Source organism: Carassius carassius, chromosome 33, assembly GCF_963082965.1.
Source record: "Carassius carassius chromosome 33, fCarCar2.1, whole genome shotgun sequence".
Lineage (NCBI taxonomy): Eukaryota > Metazoa > Chordata > Actinopteri > Cypriniformes > Cyprinidae > Carassius > Carassius carassius.
Window position 1 is genome coordinate 17,636,475 of NC_081787.1, and position 22,488 is coordinate 17,658,962.

General features: G+C 37.1%; 1 protein-coding gene and 1 long non-coding RNA gene across 2 annotated transcripts; one reads left to right on the forward strand and one right to left on the reverse strand.

The window, feature by feature from the left end:
- The first annotated feature begins 658 nt into the window (after positions 1–658).
- Positions 659–3,216, forward strand: LOC132113884 (proheparin-binding EGF-like growth factor). Its single transcript, XM_059521921.1, has 6 exons — positions 659–863; positions 1,455–1,661; positions 1,785–1,989; positions 2,083–2,238; positions 2,323–2,413; positions 2,507–3,216. Exons 1-5 carry the CDS (start codon positions 821–823, stop codon positions 2,393–2,395), a joined length of 684 nt encoding a protein of 227 aa, XP_059377904.1. The 5' UTR covers positions 659–820; the 3' UTR covers positions 2,396–2,413; positions 2,507–3,216.
- A 16,114-nt stretch (positions 3,217–19,330) lies between these two features.
- Positions 19,331–21,190, reverse strand: LOC132114270 (uncharacterized). The gene is made up of 2 exons (XR_009425277.1): positions 21,078–21,190; positions 19,331–20,290 (listed from the first exon to the last, which is right to left on the reverse strand). It is a non-coding gene; the product is annotated as an uncharacterized LOC132114270 (long non-coding RNA).
- Between the last annotated feature and the right edge of the window lie 1,298 nt (positions 21,191–22,488).

The following is a 22,488-nucleotide window of genomic DNA, read 5'->3' on the forward strand; positions in this document are numbered from 1 at the left end:
ATATGAACATGCTTTGCAAGAACTTTAGAAGAAAATTCAATATGCTTTAAGCTTCTCCCTCAATGTGCTGATCCACTTGGCTCTCCTCCAAATGAAATTATAATGACATAATATTAAATTCACTTTATTACTTCAAACTCATGTCAACACTAGGGCAGGTGTTGTTTTTAACCTTTTATTGTTTTTGGGTCATTTCAGATTTGTTGCGATGGATGTTCAATGTTAGCCTGACTGCTCTAATTACAATGGTAATTTATTAATGAAACAAGTTAAAATTGTATCTACCTACTTTACTAATGCCATAATATACAATTTGTAAAAATAAATATGGGAGATATTATGAAATGGCAAAAGTGAATTTAGCTAGGGAAAAAAAATACTCCATCAATATTAAATAAATGGAAAAGAAAATAAAAATGAGAAAGACAAAAGCACACTATGTGCTCCATTCAAAAAGTCTTGCATTATTAATTGTTTACAGGGCAGATGATCACAGGTGAGTGTAGATCTTTAGCGTAGTAGGAGGGTTAAAATTGTAAAAGAAGAAAGAGGTAAAACAGCTTATAAAACATCAAAGGATTTTATCTTGATAAACAATCTGTGACAGCTCAAGGGGGCGTGGCCACAGTTATATTTAAATAGCTGTCACTGAGACGCGGCTGATTTTTTAACCTAGACGCACGAGAGACGCTCACAGTAACAAAGTAACACTCGTAGACACGAAGTAACGATCTACGGTGGCTTCAAAGGAATTAACAGAGCGGGAAGGATTTTATTTTTAACAGCTGAATCTATCGTCGTCATTACCAGAAGGGAAAATATGAAGTTTTTAACTATTTTGCGTCTTTTCGCCGTTACCATTGGTGAGTATCACTGACAGACCGTCGCTTGTTGCTGAAGGGTGTCGCATTTCAACCCGGTGTTAGTTATATATATTATGTGTATAAATTAAGTTTTTGGTTCAAAAACAAAAAAAGCTTCGTTTTTACTATTAGATTCTGTGGAAATCCATAACATGACTTGTTTCATATTCAGCAGCACAGCCTTTTTTTTTTTTTTTTTTTTACTATTGAAGACTTCATATTTGCCAGTGAATCTATTAATGGTCAACAATGTCATTCAGTCATTCTGTTTTAAGAATATTTTGGGATATATTTATTTTTGTCTCATGCGTTCATTCGTTAGCTCAGTGTCTGTGCATGCGAGATGTTTGTAAACGAGTCCCTTTGCACCCTCTAGGGGCTTTAGGTAATGCACACAGCCTATTACTACTAATAAAACATGCTTATTTTAATGTCAGCCTCGAGATAAAAATAAATAAGATTAAAAAAATTACAATTGAGACAGGTTTATTATTTACAATGTAGTCAGCAATCCACTGCATAGCCATAAACCATCAATCAATCAGCCTGACTGATTAATTTTTAATGTCTATTCACTGTTTTCCCATTCAGTGGCTGTCACATCGGTGAGCGGTGCGTCAATAGAGCGGTTTGAAAGTGAGAGGCCTGCACAGACAGCTGTAATTGATCTTTTGGAGGCACTGAATGAGAAGAGAGCTACTGTGGACAACAAGCAAGTGGACTATGAGGAGGAAGACGAGTATTACGTTGACGATGAAGAGGAAGATGAGTTTTCAGGGGCTTACGAGGGGCCATTAGGTAATCTCAAGTGATTTACAATAGAGGCGCATAAGCAATTTGTCACAGATTTTGATTTCCATTTGTGCTGTAGTTTTTTAGTGTGAATAACTGTGCATTTCCTCTTCTTACCCATGAAAACAGTTGCATTTTCAAGAAAACCCAAAGACCCAATTGCAGTTTTAAATGCAGAAAAACTTGAAGGCTCGAAGAGGAATGGGCTTGAAGGGAAGAAGGGAAAAGGAAAGGGAAAGGGCAAGAAAAGGAATCCATGTCTAAAAAAGTACAAGGACTTTTGTATCCACGGAACCTGCCAGTATCTCAGGGACTTAAAGAGGCCCTCATGCATGTAAGTGCTTCCTTTAAACCATTTCTCCTGTAACTTTTGTTACTGTTTTATCGTTTAATCGTTTAAGAGAACCAATGGCTTTGTTTCTCCCAGTTGTGACTCAGACTACTCAGGAGAGCGATGTCACCTTTTCTCCCTGGAACTAAAGAAGAATGGCGAAGTGTATAGCCGCACTACGGCCCTTGCTGTGGTGGCTGTGGTTCTCTCTTCATTATGTCTCACCATCATTGGACTGATGCTGGCACTCAGGTTTGTATTTAATCTCGCCCATTAATTCCTAGAAGCAATTAGATATCTGCAGTTAATCATAATGTGAATCTTTTTGTCATCTAGGTTTCACAAGCAAGGTGCATATAATGTGGAAAATGAGGAGAAAGTTAAACTGGGAGCCGCCCCACACCACTAAACGAGACCGGAGAGAACGGTGAGTGAAGTCATCCATTCGTACATACTGCATAAAATCATCTACCATGATTTGATTCAATCGCCTGACATATGGGTGCTTGTGTTATTTCAGGGCAACCGTGTGGAAATTCTACCTCAAAATGAAGTGGCAAAGTTGAATGTTGTGAGGATCAGCGGGAACAGCGTGCTGGAGAGGAGGATAGAGTGACCGCATTTGTTTGGCAAGAGTCGTGGCACCTCCGTGAAGGGCCTGACTCATGAATGACTCGCTAAATGGTTCGCAGAAGAGCTCAAAACCTGCCACGAACTGGAACTCTGACAGACCGACTCGGTCGGGAAGCGACACCGAGTTGTTCAATACGGAACGAGAAGGAACTCTTCGGGGATGGGAATGTAGCTTGAGTTTTCGAGGCAAGGCTTTTTCTAGTACTGAAGAAGCTCTGCCTGAAATAAGTATTCTTACAAATAAGATGTTTTGTTCATGTCTTGTGCACTGTGTATTTAATCGTTGCTGGCTATGCTATAATTTATTTATTTATGTATATATATCTATTAATATTTATTTGGATTTAGACCAACCTTGTCCAGCCCTAACACACTGGCAACATATTTGAAAGTCTCTGTGTTGTATGTTGATGTAATATTTTATTTATTAAAAGCAGTAGTAGTCGGTCTCTATTCAGTAAGCGAGTACTGAACAATGGTATACTGAAAATTAAAATAATAGTATATAACAATGGTATGCATTTTGATATTTTTTAATCTGTGTAAATCTCAGTGTTAGAATGTAGATTTCAGCAAACTTTCTGAACAGTCATATTTCAAGCTTTTTTTTTTGGCCAGTAAAACACTAATACTGTTATTGAACTGTGCAAATTAAGAAATGTGAATTATTAGTCAATTGTCTATTTATTTAATTTCAGAACCCTGCTCTATAAGACAAAGTAGTTGTTTCCTTACATTACATTGTATGTATGGAGTATTTTAAAATTCTCAGACAAGAAATTAAGGCAAATAATAAAATCTCTTTATATTAAAGACCAGGTTATTGTAATTTATTTAAAGCTCATTATTTTCCCAAGGAGGAAGATTCCAGTGTGATGCAATGAGTCATTTCCTCATGAGAGCAGTTCGGACCGGTTTCCCATTTTGAAGATATTTTTGAAAACTGGAATAGCAACACAAAAGCTGTAATGTCTAAATTTTGGCATAAAAAAAGTCTAGTTCGCCTCCTTTCAATTCCAAAGATGTCTTTCATGTGACATGCACCTGTATCCTGAGCATGTGATCTGAATTGTGGCCATTTTACATTGACTATAAACACTCTTTCACAAACACACCCATCACTTGCAAATTCTCACCTTGCATTATCTGCTTGCATCAACATGAAATTGCACTTCCTTGACAGAAAATTGCAATACTTGTGCATTTGGTCACGCCTTCAGAATTTTATACTCCTAATGACTAAAATTTCTTCTCCTGATCTATAAAACCGGTCCCATGGCAGACTTAAAAGAGGAATCCACACCACAGAGCTCATTTTCTTCTGCTATTTGAAGTTGGTCTCAGATCTTTTGCTGGTTTTTATAACCTTTGACCTTCACTGTTTCAAACCAATGTTTAAACGTCTGTGGCAAACCACTTCCACAAAATGCATTAACAAGCTCTGCTTGTTCCGCACAGCTCCTGTCTGCTTGAATTAATGAATCATGCTGTTTGGTTATAAAGCTCCGGTTGGGTGACATTATTCATACAGGGGCATCTGAAGAAATGCTTTCCGAGTCTGAACTTTATCATTTTATTTTTATTGTTTTATACTCACTGAAGTTCACTCAGCTTTGGGTAATTGGATACAGTGTGGTCAGCTGACCGATCTGGCAGGGGATAAGGGTAGCTCATCACTCGCTGGGTGGCCGACAGCCCTCTTTTAGGAATGACATCATTCTCATACTTTATGAGATATCCAATCTAACTCTGCCACATCTGGTGGGAATTCTTTACATATGGGTATGGGACACACCCTGGCAGTATGTCAAGCTTAAAGTTCATAATTCAGGAAGATTATGATGACATACTAAAGCAGAACCGATCCCTCCACTGAACCCAGTTTCTTCAAGCTTCTTTTCTCTATTTTTGTTTCCTAATGGAGTTTAGGTTCCTTACAACTGCTACTTTGGCTTGCTTAAATAGTTTTTTTTTTAATTATTATGTTTTACACGAAAATACTATGTCATAGTCACCATGTCACTGTTTCTAAATAATTAATTGTAAAAACTACTAGCAGTGAATTTCTTTTCTTACACGATCACTACACTGAAGCTTTTGTATGAGAACAAAACTTGAACTAATTTGAGCTGGATGATGAAACTATTGTAGAGCTGCTTTATAGATGAATTAATTTTGTTTCATAACTGATGAATTTGGCAACATCAACACTGTTCACAGAGCACGATGTTAAAAAAAAGAGGAATGAGGAAAATGCAATGGAAAAACTTGATCTGTGTGAACGCTAGCTCCCTTTCAAATGGTCACTCCCATTGCATCAACACTCTTATGGGGAAACTCCTGTTTACTCTGATAATGAAGCCTGATTTGTTTGTTTGTTTGTTTGTTTGAAGTTTGTGTAACTGCACGAACCAATGGTGTGTCAAGCCACCAAAAGGCGAGGAGCTGACCTCTATATAAGTCAAGCCAAGTCAAGTCACCTTTATTTATTTGGTGCTTTATAAAATACAGATTGTGCAAAAGAAGCTTTACAGTGTTAAATTGGAAAAATGTGTGCTGATAATGCAATAAAGTCAGTTCATTGCTGAATTAGTGACGTCATCACCCAGCAAAGTTCAGTCTCATTCTCAATTTCAGGCATCTGAATCACTCACTTATAAGATGGCCGTTCAAGATTTTAACTTTGAAATAAATTCTTGCGCAAGTATGTCCCGAGGACTTCTGTCAGTGGATCTGAAAGATGCTTACTTTCACATGAAAGATAGCCCCACATAACAGACAGTTCCTTAGATTTGCATTTGAGGAAGTGTCCTATCAGTACACAGTCCTGCCATTTGGACTGTCCCTGGCCCCAAACAATGTGCATAGACGTGACTCTTTCCCCTCTGAGACAGATGGGAATCCATATTTTGGACTACCTTGATGACTGGCTTGTTTTAGCCAGGTTAGAATGGGAACTCATCGTTCACAGGTTGCTGCTGCTCAGCCACCTGGACTGCCTTGGGTTGAAAGTCAATTTAGTCAAGAGCTCCTTGTCTCCCAGCCAGAGTGGTCTTTCTGGAGACAGGTATTGATTCTGGCCAAGTGCAGGCATGGATTATGCCAGAACAGTCCCTGACTGTTGAGCAACTAGTGGTGTCATTCAAATTAGGGACTTCACATCCCCTCAGGGCTTTCCTGATTATGCTCTGCCTCATGTCGACCACCTTCTCTGTGATTCCTCTGGCCCTGCTCAACATTCGAGGCCCCTTCAGTACTGGCTCAAAGCCCATGTCCTATCCCACGCATGGCACCTGTGATGTTTTCATCTCAGGCTAACATACAGCTGCTTCAGAGCCATGGCCCCTTGGAAAATCTCTCACCTGTCTCAATCAGGCATCCCATTGGGACTGACCTCCAGAAGGAAGGTGGTCACAACAGATGCCTCCAACTCAGGTTGGGGAATTCTGCATGAGGGCAGACCGGTGTCCGGCTCCTGGTCGAACCTTTAGCAGAACAACTGCCTCGAGATGATGGCGGTTTTTCTGTCCATAAAAAAACCTTCCTTCCAGCCTTAAGGGGGAGCCAAGTCCTGTTCCGTTCGAGCAACATGACCGTGGTAGCCTTCTGTAGTTCCTACCGTAACCTTGTCTCCCTGAGATAAAGGAATGAGCATTGCGTAGGCTGCTGTGCTATAAGGCTGCATGCAAATCAATGACTGTCACTTCAGTAGAAAGATTCTGATTAAATGGCTCTCAGAGCCGAGTTATGTAGAGGTTGGCTCCTCCCCTTTTGGCGAGTTGAAGTGCCATTGGTTCGTGCAGCTACACAAATGTGAACAAATCAGGCTTCAGCATCAGAGTAAACAGGAGTTTCCCCATAATTGTGTCAATGCTACGCTTGTTCCCTTATCCCAGGGAACTGAGGCAATGTTTGTATCCAGAGGATTTTTCCATTTCACAGCCCTTCTTTTCCATTGTTTTCCTACATTAAAACGCACTAGATTGACGTATTTGACCGTTGTGCTTGCATCTCGCAGGGAGTGGCCATTTATTTTCATTTTTTTAATGGATGATCTGGTTCAGATCTGGTTCAATTTTGGTTCAGATCTGGCTAAAAACCTAGGAGTAGTTCGCAAAAGTAGGTTTTTAAAAAAAAAAGTGAAATATCAGAAAAATCGAATCTGCTTTGAAACAATCTATGTTGTATAAAGCGCTATATATAGGCTAGGTAACTTGATTTGACATACGCTCAGATATTTCGTGTAGTGGCTCTGCCTTTAAGACATCTCCACTAGTTGTGTAAGATGACTCAGTTGAGTAGCATTTATTGTTTGATGGTAAAAATTTGCCTTTTCTCAAATCTTATTTGTTGAGCAAGGTGTTTCCTGCTGTAACAATGGCTCATTTCCATTGTACAATGGAAGTGCGCACACTGACAGTTGGGGATCTCCTTAGGCCACCAGAATGTGTTGGACTAAAGGTTTTTTATACATATCTTGAGAATGTGTTGTGTCTTAGGTGTTTGTTTTCACTCACTCACCTGTGTTGAGCAGGGTGTGCGTGCAGTGTATTAATGACTCTCTGGCAGCACAGAAGAGCAGCTGCTGCAGATTTGGAAACACTGTCACTCTACCAGTAAAACATAAGCTCTGATGGATGAGCTGTCGACAGAGCAATTGTGATTCAACGCTGAAGGTGCCTAAAAGAGCAGAGTAAAATACTCATTCACTATTTACAGCTCAAAAGGAATCTAGTCTGAACATTTGCAGAATTTTGGCACAAAAACGTATAATAGCAAGAATATAAACTGAATGCCATAATGTTAGGGAGATGTAGGTGGTTTGAAAAAAAACATAAAAAAAAAATTGCATGTTTTTCTGCTACAGTGGACAGATTAAGAACAATTTTAAACCAATCTGGTTTTGATGTTTCTTGTTGTCAGTTATTTTTAAATAGTTTGTGTGTGTGTTATTGTGTGTGTGTGTGTGTGTGTATATATATATATATATATATATATATATATATATATATATATATATATATATATTCTAAATGGCTGACAAAAATAAAAACGTAGTTTAGGGATATTTACTATTATCATATTGCAAAGAACAGATGAGTAACTATTTAAAAATAACTTATTTTTGAGGAAAAACTGATTTTAAGGTAATGATGAAAAAACATATTCTTATAATATATAATTATTAATGTTGAATTATCCATAGCGCATGGTAATCTGAGGGGATGGACACATGGCTAGGGATTATGGGTATGAATTGAATGTTTACAGTGGTCACACTTCTACTGTCTCATGGTTTAACTCTACATAAACATCAACTGTCTGATGCACCATCTGTCTTTCTTCTAGAGAGCCAGCAGTCCACTTAATCTTCTGTCCTGTTGGCTCACATGAGCTGCCATTAGATTCTTTCACTGTGACCTCATGGTGCTGGACAGACACTTGTATATCTTTATCACGTTATTAAATTCTCACCCGTCTATTTAGATCCCCTGGAGGGTCCGAGCAGGATTGTATGTCAAATGTGAGGAGAGGATATGATAACGCTGGGTGGAGCAGAGATGGGACAAAATGACTAAGAAGCCAGCTCTTTTTTGCTCCAGCTCCTGCACAAACAAATTCAGTTGCTTTTTCAGTGGATGCTATCAATAACCATTGGGAATCTGATGGTGTTCCAGGGCTGTGGCTTGTGTTGAGCATTGCCTTTTTTACCACATTGCAGAATTCAGTCAGAAGTGAGGGATGTCTTGCACTTGACTCACATATTTAAACAAGAGGCTCCACCCCCCTCACAGCCTCCCATTTCCGGTGAATGCGGTTGGGCAGGATTAGGCTAAAGCGTGCATGCCTTTCTGCCAGAATGACTCTTCCATGAGCCACTGTTTTGGAGAGCATGCTGACTTTAAATGGTTACCCAGGTTATGTCTTTCTGAAAATGTCACATTAGGTGCCAGTTATGGTTGAATTACACAAATTGATTGCAACTTATACCTCACTACTAACAATATTAAAATCAAGACTGAAAAAATGCAATTACAATGGAAGCTAATGGGGCAAGTACACAATGAAGGCATCACATTTTGTTCATTTGTAAATTGAGGTATGGGTCGAAAGTAAACTTTTTTATCCATATAGATAAACTGACTGAAGGGAATTGGTTATGCCTATATTGAATTTTAAGAGATTATTTAATAAGATGCAGGCTTTTGTGAACTATTTATAAAAGCCTCTTAGCAAGAATGACCAGACAGCAAAAGGCAATGTTAGAAACACACAACACAAGACTATTCCTTTAAGAAGCCTGAATCAGGTGCTAAAAAGACCAGTCTCACGCTCTAATTTGTGTGTTGTCTGGTATCTGAACAGCACGCCACAGAGAGGTGGGAGTTGTGGTCAGGGCCAGAGGAATGCTAGGAGGGGATTTTTTTATATGGTGAGCTCACTGCTCTCTTGTAAAAGCTTTGCTTTACAACAAAGACAGACGTAGTAATGGCAAGAATCATCAATATGCTTTATAAGGAGTGATCCATTCTTTTAATATTAGAATAATGTACCCAGCCATGTTCAAAAGACCAGCACACACATGTGTTTTGGTTTTTACAGCAATGCATTATTGTCTTTATCAGTTTTCTGTCACATTTTGCAGTAAAATATGCTTTAAACAAGATGCTTCCTGACACAATTTACAACATTACACTTCTACAGTAAGTAAAACGCCCCTTCCAGCCCCAAAAACCTCAACTTTCAACCTTTCAGCGTAATTTGACCACAAACTCAGATCCCAGAGTCATCAACTTTAATGTCACAGCACAGGGTTTTGGCATTTCTTCCAGGCGTGAACAAAGCCTGGCTTGGAGCACTTAAAAGTATTTTTTTCTGTGTGCTCCACATTTCTTACTCTTTTGAAAGCTGATTGGATAGAAATATGAAAAACGGTTTATTGCTAACAGTCACTTAGACCAGATAGATCATTAAAAATCTTTGTGGTGAGCGCTGATTACTCAGCCATTTCCCCCGGTGAATGTGTAAGCATGAGTCAGAGCACCCAGCCTATGTGTCTCCATGTAAAACCTCTTCCTCTCGGTGGCCCCCTGTTGTGTTTTCCCAGGTTGACATGCATATGAGTGGCCCCAGGGACAGATGATGTAGGCTTATATGGGTCTGGCCCATCATCAATGAAATCGTATCAAACCTCCACCACATCAGGCAAATGTTACGCTGATGACCTTGCATGTTCTGTGAGTCAGCAGACAATATAATTGAGTGAATCTGAAACACAACTGAATCACAGCTACAAACAATTAAGCTGCAGTTGACTATGCAAATACAAAATAAACATGGTTTGAGCAGCAATACTGACACCGACTCCATTACTAGATAAATGTTGAGGCTCCATCCTTTCTAAATCTGGATCCGCAGTTATGATCCACACATCATAAAAGCTCTAAACATAGACCTGTGAATGTGCCATGGTTTATATTCAGATATTGGACCCCTGTGTGTTATCTGACAGCTTGACCCACAAAAATATCTTCTTTTGACTGTCTTTCTGGGGTCTAATTCATGTTCTACACAAATCTAAGCCCGTTGCAGCATGAAATAAAATAAATAAATAAAGGTAATTGCAATTTTTTTTCCAGAATCCAGAACTTTTTTCTAACAATTCTGAGAAAAAAATTCTGAATTGTGAGATATAAATTTAGAATTCTGACTATTTGTCTCTTACAATTTCAAGTTTACATTTCAGAATTTTGTTTTTTTACTTTACAGTTTAGTCTTTTTTCCCCTCAAAATTTCCCTCAGTTTAGATATCGCAATTCTTTCTTTTTCTCCCAAAGAATAATAAATGTAAAAGTTAATTGTAATTTTTGGACTTTTTATCTCAGAAATGCAAGTTTACATATCTCAATTCTGACAATTTTCTTGCAATTCTGAATGGAAAAAAGTAAAAATTGTGCAATAACAATTCAGAATAGCAAGATATAAACTCGCATTTCTGTGTTGATTTTTGTATTTTTTTTTTTATCCCATGGTGAAGACAGGCTTCAATACAAATCTGAAGACATAAGCGTTCACAAACCATTTAGTTTATGTCATATGTGTTAAACAGGACTTCAACAGAATATTAAATGAGGAAAAAATGCAGAAACACAGGATACAGGACGGAAATTAATTAGACTAAGAGCATTAAAAAGTAAATAGGGTCAGTTTGATTTCATGTTGATTTTAGAATCAGTATAAATGAACAAAAACTACTGAAACATTAGAGACAGTTTCCAGAGCACCTGCAAAAGGAGGGGCTTGTTGTAAAACCAATATTCCTCTACTAATAAAGCAGTACTGATAGCAGGAACAAGTACATGGAACAGAAAACAAAGACAGACTTTTATAGCTAGTCATTATAGCTGGTGATTAAAAACTGTGCAGGTGGATCTGTGGGAATAAATCACACATCTGCTGAGGTTAATCTTGAGTCTCTCTTACTCTCTGGCTCATAAAGAAACCCAATGGAGATTAAAGGAATGAGTCTGTTCCCTGGTAACATTATGGGTCATTCCCCTGCATTCCTTGTGTAGGCTGGACTGATATTATGGGATGGTGACAGAAACCAAGAAAAGGCTTTTGTTTTATTCTGCCTCTCATGCAAACTGGCCTGTAACAAGAAAACTAGGTGGATCCTGTGTATGCCCTTCCTTGATATTGTACTATGAAATGTTATGAAACATTCTCTGGAATAATTGATTCTGACTGGTCAATTGACACAATCTGCAGTCAAAAGAGTTCTCAGTGTCAGTCAGGGATGCCACAATTCTCAATATAATATTGAACCATTCGGTATGACATCTATGGTTCAATATGTGAATGTGTTTTCACTCCACAACACCAGTCGAATGTTTTAATTAACTTCCTTTTGTGATCTGTTTTTTTTTTTTTTGGAAAGAAATTAATGCATTTATTTTGCAAAGACTCCTTATCAAAAGTGTCATGAAATACATTTATATTACAAAAGATTTATATTTTAAATAAATTGTTCTTTTGAAATTTCTATTCAAAAATATTAAGCAGCACAACTGTTTTCATGCAGCATTGATAACATTCTTAAGCAGCAAATCAGCACAACAGAATGATTTCTGAAGTATCGTGTGACACTGAAGACTGAAGTAATGAAGTTGAAAATTCAGCCTTGACATGAAAAAAATAAATCACATTAAAAATATTTAAATAAATAAAAACTGTTATTGTAAACTTATAATATTTCACAATTTTACAGTTTTTATAAATAGATGCAGCCTTACGTAGAAAAAAAATACTTATTTAAAAAATATTAAAAATCCTGCCAATCCTAAACTTGTGAACAGTGTTTTTTCTGTACATTGTCTATTAAACCGCATATTTGGCCTTTTTTGTTTCACTTCTCTTCTGAGATAAAGCTACGAAAGCTTTTAAAATTCAAAATGTCCTCCCAATTCAAAAGATGGATATTTATTGATACTGAGCTACAGAAAATGGCTCAAACTGAAATAACTGGAGTACAGATGTCAGATACATGAAAAATAAACTTTTACACACCAACGACGCCTAGTCAGTATTCAGAAACATGGCCAACCTAGTCTCAGTGAGGAAATAAAGAAAAAGTTGAGTAGATACTAAAAGCCACGTTAGAAATGTTAGAAACCAACATTATTTTTAACAGGATTTCAGATCATTTCAATATGAGTTTAATAATTTGTGCAGTATTTCAGTGCAGATTTTTCTCTTTCAAATGTAATGCAGAATTTTAATCAAATCAATCAATCAATCAATCAATCAACTATATCGGATATGAGAACAAGCCTGCAAAGTTAAATTAAATGCAAATCTAAATTATGGCTATTTTGGCACAAAAATATCTTAACAATACAAGTAGAATTCGGGAAGAAAAACACCTAATGCTGTTCTGAAGGCACACAAACTTTGACGTCTCCTTTCACCATTCAACAAACACTGTCAGCTAGCAGCACTGACAAAGTGCAGCCTTAATATAAAATCTGTCTTTTTTTAGGAATGAGAGCAATTGTTTCCCATTTCCATTCACCAGCAGCTTGTGCTATCTTCCTTCTCCTTGTGAGATCTATTTTCGGGTGTTTTCTTTTGAGGCAGGGTTCTTCCACTTCTAAGTTTTCTACAAATAACTTTAGAGAAAAAAAAAAGAATTGTTGAAAACGGCAAAAAGATTCAGACTCACTCAGATCCTGGCAGTCACTAGTTTAACCCTTAATTGATCAGAACATTGAATTAAATGATCAATACTGTAGATGCATAAGAGGAGGAAATGTTAAATGTTAAAGCAGCTTGAGCTTTATATACAGAGTAATCTTTTTTTATGCACATGAGTTAAAAGGAAACAAATGAGGCGAAGACGAGGAGAACAAGAGAACCAAAATTGTCTTGTCAAGTTAGTTTCATTATAGAAATCTTTATCTGCTGCAGCAGAAAGGGAAACTGTCCAGATTAACAGCAAATCTTATCCTTTCTTAAACACAAAAGATGTGATTTTTATAATTGCATTTTACAATTTGTTACTTTTCAGTTATTTCTACTGCAATCATTGAACAGTAGGCTATATTTCTATATTATTCTATTTTATATGTATTGGTGGTGGAAATTAATTATTCAATTTCTGGTTTACCTTCACTCCTGTAAATGTGGATGTCAATCCCAAACACTGACGCTGTGTGCTTTTATTCAGTGCTTTTGAAAAAAAAAAAATCAGAATGAGTAAATACATTGGTTGAAAGTCTTTTTGTACCTACAAACAGAAACCATAGCTGTTGTTGTTCTGAATGGAGAACTGTTTAAATGACGCATTCGGATTCCCTGCAGGTCACACTTGGAGAACGCTCAAGAATGCCACCTACAAGTTAAGACAGCTCTATGTCATCTGTTACCATGGGTTACATTGTCTGTCAGATCTTTATCAGATATGAAACCTTCTGGTAAGGGCTATTATTACAATACCATGACTAATGGTGTGACTTGCAATGCAAGTCGTGCCAATGGAGGGCTTTTTCATCAGGGGAGTTTAAGCAAAAGAAGCCCAGGAACTCCCTAAAAACGCACGGCACACTTATGTTTCCTTTGTTGATTGAGGCCCTCTCTGGCCCCACTGGATACTTGTCATAAAGAGTGAATTGTTCTTTACGAAACCAAGAGTCGGTGACCTGTGTTCTTTCAGCAGTTGTCAAATATTTACGACACTTAAAGTATGAAGGTTGTACCCACGGTTTGTTAATGTTCATCAGTGTACAAAGGTGAACTTGAGCAGTGTGAGAAGTTATTCTTTATTAGGAAGTCTAGGAGTGTTTGTGTGTCTAACTGTACAGGTTAATTTTAGAAAACCTGTCAAGATCATTTCCTAGTCATATGTCAAATGTCTATTTAACACTTTTTCTTTTCTTTTTTTTTTCCGCAGTAGTAAACAAATCAGCAGATTTTCCTTTAAATTTTCAGCATAGTTATGCAAAAATATTTTTCTAAATGTAATGCTAATAATAATAATTATTATTATTATTTTAATCACAGCTGCCAATAGAGTTATCAGAATTTTGATTTTTCATCAAATAATGATACAGTGTAATCTTAATGGCTTTAAAATAGGTTTAATTTTCACGCAAAATATTAATTTATTTTTATTTTGACATGAATTGTGACTCGGACATGGTTTTGCGAGATCCGACTGCTGTAACATCTGTCTGGTGAACTTGTCATCAGGTTTCGGTCATAAAAGAGGTTTCCTTCTGGTTTATCATGATGATAACCGATTGACTGATAGCAACATATTCGGTTTTGTTTTGTTTCTGTTGCTCTTAGTTTCCCAGAACAACTGGACTTTACCCTCCCGCTCCAAACTTTCCATTTTCTGCTGGCAAATTAAAATCCTAAATTTATTATAATGTGCTGTGAGCTTACACAGTGTGCATGTTGCGTAAATAAAAATAAATAAATAAATAAATTAATTAAATAGGCCACGACCCCAAGTAAAGACTTCAGTGTGGCTTACCCTACCATCTTGTCATCAAGAGCAGCTGTCCATACTGAGGAAAGCTGAGCCAGTGTACTGTATCAATGCTTCACAGAGTTTCCTGACCTTCACACAATACTGCCTGTGAAATCCCACAACACCATGGCAGGACTTTCAGCAAGATCCTTTCAAGCAAGTGCTGCAGTTTAGACTTTCTAAAAATGGTTGAGCGCCAAAACACACAATACAACATGTCCCTTGACAGTCTATTTTTTACATTGATGACCGCTTAGTTTCAGCCACAGACAAGAAAACAAATTGTGCATTAATGTCAAATTCAGATCTGAGGTCACATCACGTATGACATTGCATTATTATTCTTTATTATTATATTATTCTTTATTTTTATTTAAAGTGACAAGCACAATCTTAAATGGGATACTTAAAATAAAATAAAATAAAAACTCTGTCTTCTTTCTGTTACCCTCATGTCATTTCACATGTGTATGCTGCTACTTCCTGTAGGATGCAAAAAGAGAAATTTTGAACAATGTTAATGTTTTTCTATCTTATAAAATGACAGTTTATAGTGGCTATGGCTGACAAGTTGCAAGTTGTTAAACATACTTAGAAATATCATTTTAAAAATGAATTTCATACCATATTTCAGGTCTTCTGAAGCTATTTCTGTGAAGAAATTTAACTCATTATGCACTCATAAACTGTTTAATGGCTTTAGAAGCATTAGACAATTTATGCCAAACAGAATACAGAGAATTCATACAGTCTACATTTTGTGTGTGTTCACCCCCTGAAGATGAACTTTGCAAGACTAAAGACATCTAAATGAACTAAAATCCACTCCAGTTTGGGCAGGCGTCGGAACTGCCATTTCCTTGTAGCAGATCTTTATAAAATTATAGTGTGAACGCTAAGCAAACCAAGATTAAATGTGTAATTTTCTCCAAAAAAGATCAAAGAGAGTCAAAAACCCCACTTAAGATATTTTTGGGTCCCATGATCCATTGCATTGATTAATTGGGAACACAATGATGGTAGGTCATGAACCTCTGGGGTCTGAACCTACATCCTGTGGGACACAAGCTCAGACCCTACAACCCCTATGCCGACCACCAAAATTTATCCATATTTAGATCTTATATTATGAAAGAGCATATTTTTGTTTTTTACAATCCCACCTGTTAGTGTCAGTTGTTAAGGGAACTGGTATGAAGGAGCTCACTGTTTATGATGATGGTTTGGGTGGAGGTAAGGATCTGTCTAGGCATGCTGGGTGCTCCCTGAGATTTGCAACGCTGTCACAACTCTGGAATGCGGTCCAAAATTTCCACAAAGCCCAAAATGAGACTGGTTTCTTATAAAGCTATTATTTTCATGTTGCGTGTTGGTTTTTCTCAGTAAACAGTTGCTGAAATGATTAAGCTATTGCAATGCTGTGATTGAAAATACGGCACCTTGGATGTGACTCCACCAAGTTTTAGATAAGTGCTCTGTGATCATATCGTGATTTAACAGTACTGAGGCAGGCGGGGATGTTTATCCAGAAACAAATAGAAGTTCTAACCATAGGACACACTGTCCCAAATGTAAAAGAATGGCAAAATAGATTGTGGCTAATCAGACGTAACAGACTTTTCTAGAAGGGAGGTTTAGATGTGATTTACTGTGACTTATTTTATTTTGTTTAGTGCAATGGAAAACATTCTTTTGCTGTTTTCTAGCACTCTTATTTTAATTTAATAGTGGTGTTGGCCATGGTTTGCGGATTTAAAACAAGCCAGATATCAAATATTACACTTGAGCAAAAATATTAGTGACGTTTGCTTGTATTACAGTCTGTAACTCAGCAAAGCGAAAGCCTTGTTCCTTCCAAAACTGGATTTAGCAGCAACGTCCTGGCGGAGTGACAGAGGGTTTCATACTATCATCATTGTAATGACTCCCAAGAGTTTACTTTGGCCCGAGGAAGGAGATTCATGTGTGACTTACACCATCAAGTACGTCCCATCATGTCATTCCAGATCTGAAAGCCACCATTCCTTCACACCCCCACCTAAAACGTAATGTGATATAAATACAGTACAGCTAAACTTTTTGGAGACGTGTTGCTACCGAAATGCACTGGACACAATGTTTCTCATTGGGGTTTTATAATTAAAACATGAGCGTGCTTGTTCATTGAGATCATCTTGTTTTTTTAAAGCACATTAAGTGAAATTTAAATGTAAAGCTTAAGTGGGTGTTTTGTGCGCCTCTAGAAGCAGCAACCAGAATTGCAGACAATGATTCTTACAAACAGGTTTCATGTGTCATTGGTGGGGTAAACAGAGTTCGCCCCTCACTCGTGCCACCGCCCCCGTGTTTGTGGTTGTAGAAGGAGTGACACTTGCAATATTAATGGGACTCCTGTCAAGGTTGTAAAAGGGATTTATTGAAAATTCAAAAACTCCTGAAGTTCACTTCTCTACTGTCTCAAGAAATTCAAGAATATTGTTTTGTTTTACACAATGATTGATTTTCTACTCTATACCTCTTTTAATGCAGCTTTCTTGAGTGATTAGCAAAAACAAAAGTGGTGTGCTTAAGAGTGAGGTATGTCATGTCATGTTCCTACAATTGCAGAGAAACTTAATTTCTATAAGTAATAGGTAGTAAACAAATAAATGTTTGGATGATGCAAGGGGAAAAAAAGAGACTTACAGTGAAGGAGGAACTTTTTTTTTTCTTTTTTTACAGTGCATGTTTTTTGAGCCAGTTTAACCAACCACGCATGACAACACAGAACTGCACTGCAACATGCATAAAACAGTCAATACCTTCGAAACCACACAGCAGCATCCTTATAGCAATACATTTTGCACAAAAAAATAAAATTACTGCTTAGATTTACTCCAAAAACTGGGAAACATGTGTGTGTGTGTGTGTGTGTGCGCGCGCGTTTTCTGTTTGTTGCAAAAAGGCACAGAAATCACTCATAACTTAATGCCTGACAGCAGACTTAAAAACTTGGGAGACAGTGCAGAAAAAGCTTTTGCCATTTTCAAAATACCACCAGCCAGTTAGCACAATAAAGGCCTAAATAACACAAACATCCTGTCTAGCATGAAATCTGCCACCACTCATTAGCAAACACACACGAGAATTTACTGTAAACATTCCTCCTGACACCCACGAACAATCAAATACTTAAAATAATCAGACATGTAAACCTCAGACTCTAATTACTGGAATAGTGTCTGGTGGGCAAGACACAAACACCAGGACTTTCTATGAGGCTCATGTTGGTACGAACCCCTCTGTGGTCACAACCTGTGCTAAGCTCTGCTGTAATGATGGACACTCCCCCACTTGACAAATATAGCCCACTCCCTCCTTATTATCATGGCTGGAATAGCATTAGCCAGCCATCATGCATTCGATATATACAAGCAGCATAAATACTAGCAGACTTTGTGAGCGGCCAAAAGCCTGGACTCAAATCCTGCTGGAAGCAAAAATGATGTGGTGGCGTGTTTTGCGTAAGAGGACAGTGAGTGAGAACTAAATATGATGTTAGAAGGTCATTGCACGCAGACTGTTTTAGCCGCATTGTGCTGATTGAAGCACTGACTCACACTGTTGGTTTGCCCACTCTTGAGAATTCTCATAAGGAAGAAGGAAGGGGTTTCGTCAGGGGGTGGGCAGATTGTACACAACAGTGACCACAGGAAACTGATGCAGGAGTCATAGAAAGGTGTTTTGGGTGAACAATGAACCCATAGGAAATAAAAACTTCAAATGACACTTCATGACAACAAGGAGTGTGCTGACTTTGAAATTACTATTTCATTTACCCTCATGCCATTCCAAACCTGTAAGTCTTTATTTATTTAATTTTTTTTTTTTTTTGTAAAGTCAATTCAGTCCAATGTAGTTTGGACTCCAATATTATTGAAAATATCTCATATAGAAATCATACAGATATATAAATAACATAAGGGTGAGTAAATGACAAAGTTTTCACTTTTGCTTCACTTAACGTTTTATCTTAAAGGCCCATTCATACCAAAAACTATAACTATAACTATATTAGCATCTACACTAATGGTTCTATTTATTGTGAGCGTACACTGCTGTTTTGTAATCTGATGCTTTAAATGCTCTTAAAGCATGGTGGATTCTGATTGGCTGTCAATGATTTTATAATTCATCAGCTGGAAAAAAAAAACTTTTTTTAAAACGATGCCAACAATGTTGTTCCTCTTTGTTGCTATCATTATAGTTGTGGTGTGGATTTCCCTGCTCAAAAAGATTATTAAAACTTTCACATATACATACATACATACACACACATACATATAAATGATAAGGTGACAATGTCAACATACAAATCTACCATTAAAATCTCCTTTTTATCTTATACCAGTAACCACCATAATAACACAGGTGCCACAGTAGAATAGCACATGATGAACTCATCATAAGTTGCCTGTCCATAAATCATAGTCTTGTACATTTGGTGCACATGCATAAACATAAAACACCATCTGGGTAACACACATGACACTAAAATAACAATAAACATTAACTAAATAACAGAAAATGTAACAAAACACCCTAATGTACATTACCCATAAGATAAATAATGAGAAACAAAAGTATTTAAATAGAATATAATCATATGCGGTGTGTCATAAGAAATTCTGTGAATGTACTTTTACTATTTTTAATCATACTTTACATGGCCATCCATAGTGTATGCTTCCAAAAAGCATACATATGAAAGTATTTTACAATAACATTACATACAATTCAATCTTGACACATTTACAGTTTTTCACCATATATGGCAAGGTATCTAACAGTTAATCAACTAACATGTTTTTAATGTAACATTTCAAAGTCTTTTTTTGTAATCAATACAATTTATAGTGTGGGGCTATCAAAAATTTATTTAAAAAAATAATAATAATCTTTTAATTTCAGCACAGAGGCAATTCATGATGCATCAATTTGTGTGGCGTGATTAATGTGATGTGACTAGTTTGATGCATCTCTGGTCTGGTAATAAATGTCATTAATTTTCCAGTTGTTTAACATGGCACTTGGACTTTCATCACTAATGGCGCCATACTGATTAACTGATATACTGATTAACTGCAATATCGGCAGAAATTAGAAAGTGCTTTAAGGTGATAACGAAGTTATTTGTAAGGTCAACATATGTGTAGACGTGATAAGGAGAGAGCGTGAGAGGGAAGAAGCCACAAAGCCAAAGAATAGAAACAGGAAAAGAAAACAAAAAGCTGATTTTCCTGACAATAACAAGAGATGTGTTCAAAGTGTGTTGATCTCACTGTAAATGCGGTCATGTCACATTAATTCTCAGCGTTGTGTCATCACTCCAGGAGCATCGCCAATTGCTGATTGACTTTTTACTAATAAAAAAAGTCAAATGTTTATGTACTAATCGCTTTCCTTATCAGTCTGTCATTCACAAAATTAGACTTTCAGAATAATCAGTCACAATGCAACATGTCATCACCTTCTCCTTCAGCTCAAGCATTTGACTTTCAATTTCTCACATGCCTTTGTGTTGTTTTATGGTGTCACCACAGAATCTCAAAGCCTTCCCAGCATTCCTTGGAGCCGTGTTGATCAAATGCCATACTAACATCAAAGTGAGGGAGTGGGCATGAACAAAAAGCAGTTTATTATTGCAGGGGGTAGGAAGAGATACCAAAAATAAATGTGGCTGTCATGCTTTCTGAGATTATCGCCTCCCTACTGATAAGGGTTTTGTAGTAGAAACCAATCGTGGGTGTCTCTAAGAATAACTAGCGGTGAAACATGTCATCATAAGCCAATGAAATCGCAAATACAGCAGTTCTGAAGCATTGCATAATGCTTACCGACATATGGCCGTGATCAGACACTAATACAAACTACTTATTAAAAATCCAGACATCATCATTTGTATTCGTAAACCATACAACTGGGGATGTAACACATCAGAGTTCTTGAAAAAGGGTGATATCATAGATGAAGTGATTGTGAAGTGACACTGATTTTACATTGAAGTAAAAGGGAGACTTTTTTTAAGTCACCGTTAATGTGACACACTGGGCTATTTTTTGTGTCTAGTCTTCTGTTCTGCAATCTTTCTGGAACTATAATGTTAGTCTAGTCTTGCGTTTTCATTTAACATCTAACAAAATCCAATAATGTGAGATCCAGAGTGGATTTGATTCCTCAGCCATTCCCTGAAGGGGATTCCCCTAGTCTGAACCATGTCACTGGAAACAGAGCCTCCCTTTTCACATGTGGATGTTCCAAACACTGAATGCTTAAAGCCTCCTGCTTCATAAGTTTTACAATGGAATTACAATGGAAAATATTTGCCTCTCCCTATTATGTTTCCATGACACACATGTACAGTAGCTTAATTTCCCCTCACCTTTGTCCTGTAATTGTTGATAGTTTGATGGTTTTATTCTCTCAATACACACAGAGGCTGTCTGGGGGCGACATCTCACTGCAAACTCCTTCCATCCTTCAAGTTTCAGGTTTCAGTCCTGCGGAAAAGACATACAGAGATCCACTTTCCTGCAGAGTTTAGCTCTTACCCTATTTAGGTGTGTTTGATTAGGGTTAGAGCTAAAAAACATTTAACATTTAACGAAACATTCAAAATATGTTCCGAATTTTATCCAAGAAAGGGAAAGTAAATCTGTTTAGAGTAAATCAGTCAGAACTTTAAGTTATCACACATTGTTTGATTTACAAATAATTATTTATTATAATTATTTTATCTTTTATTCTATTTAATAAGTGCAAATGTACAAAATATTTTATTAATACTTTATTTCACAGATGCCTCATGTATTTGAAGAAATATAGTAGCTCCAAAAAGTTTATTTGGACACAAATGCACCACAGTTAAAATGTATTGGCATTATATGACCAAAAAAAAAAGAAAGAGAAACAAGGTTTAATAGGTTATAAGGTGTGAAACAATAAATATGTTGTTCAAAATTATGAGAAATACATTGTGGAACTACCATCCTGCCTATTTCAGATCCAATCCCAGTCAAACACACCTGAACCAGCTAAGGAAGGTCTTCAGGGTTACTTGATAATTACAGGCAGGTATATTGTGAATTTAAAAAATGCCTGATGCAATAAAATGGTTCTTCAGTGAAATATAAGCAGGTGAAGGGACTTCTCTCAGTTGTGTATGTTTGTGGGTGTGACTGCTCCTCCTGCTGGTACAGTACCTCAGCAAACAGCCCTCTGTTGGGGATTGGCCTGCAGACAGAAGCATTGTTTGGTTCAGTTGTTGCTATATGTGACATGACTCGACCGGAAAGGCTGCTGAAATAGGTTTCCTAATCTAACCTGTGTACCTGATCCATCCTGCATGTGCACAGAGGTCATTCACCCAGCAGGCAAGTCCATTCATGCCCGTGCTTCTTGATGTCATCCCCGGAATGCGCCCATATATGGTCTGTCCTTCAAAGCAGAACAAGGTACATGACAAAGTTTCTGCTTTTTATGAGTATGTGAGTAATGAGCTATTATGTAGCAATAGCATTTACTCACCTCACAAAGGCAACTCAACTCCTCTAAGGTGCTGCTTCCTTTTGGTTATTTTGTCTGGGAAAAAAAAACAATTCAAGGCGACTAAAATTACAAAATTGTAAGGAAGACCCCCATCTGCAGCAACCTGAGGTTAAGAGCCACGCTGACGGGATCACCTGTGATAAGGGTTAATCCCTAATCTTACCTGGATGAAATTTCGACCATATCTCTGTCAGAACTTAATTTAAAACCATAAATTTTTATATATGGGATAAAGATTTCCTACT

Coding starts and splice junctions, on each gene's coding strand:
- LOC132113884 (XM_059521921.1), top strand. CDS start 821: ATGAAGTTTTTAACTATTTTGCGTCTTTTCGCCGTTACCATTG. Junction 864..1,454: donor TCTTTTCGCCGTTACCATTG/GTGAGTATCACT, acceptor TTTCCCATTCAG/TGGCTGTCACATCGGTGAGC. Junction 1,662..1,784: donor GGCTTACGAGGGGCCATTAG/GTAATCTCAAGT, acceptor CCATGAAAACAG/TTGCATTTTCAAGAAAACCC.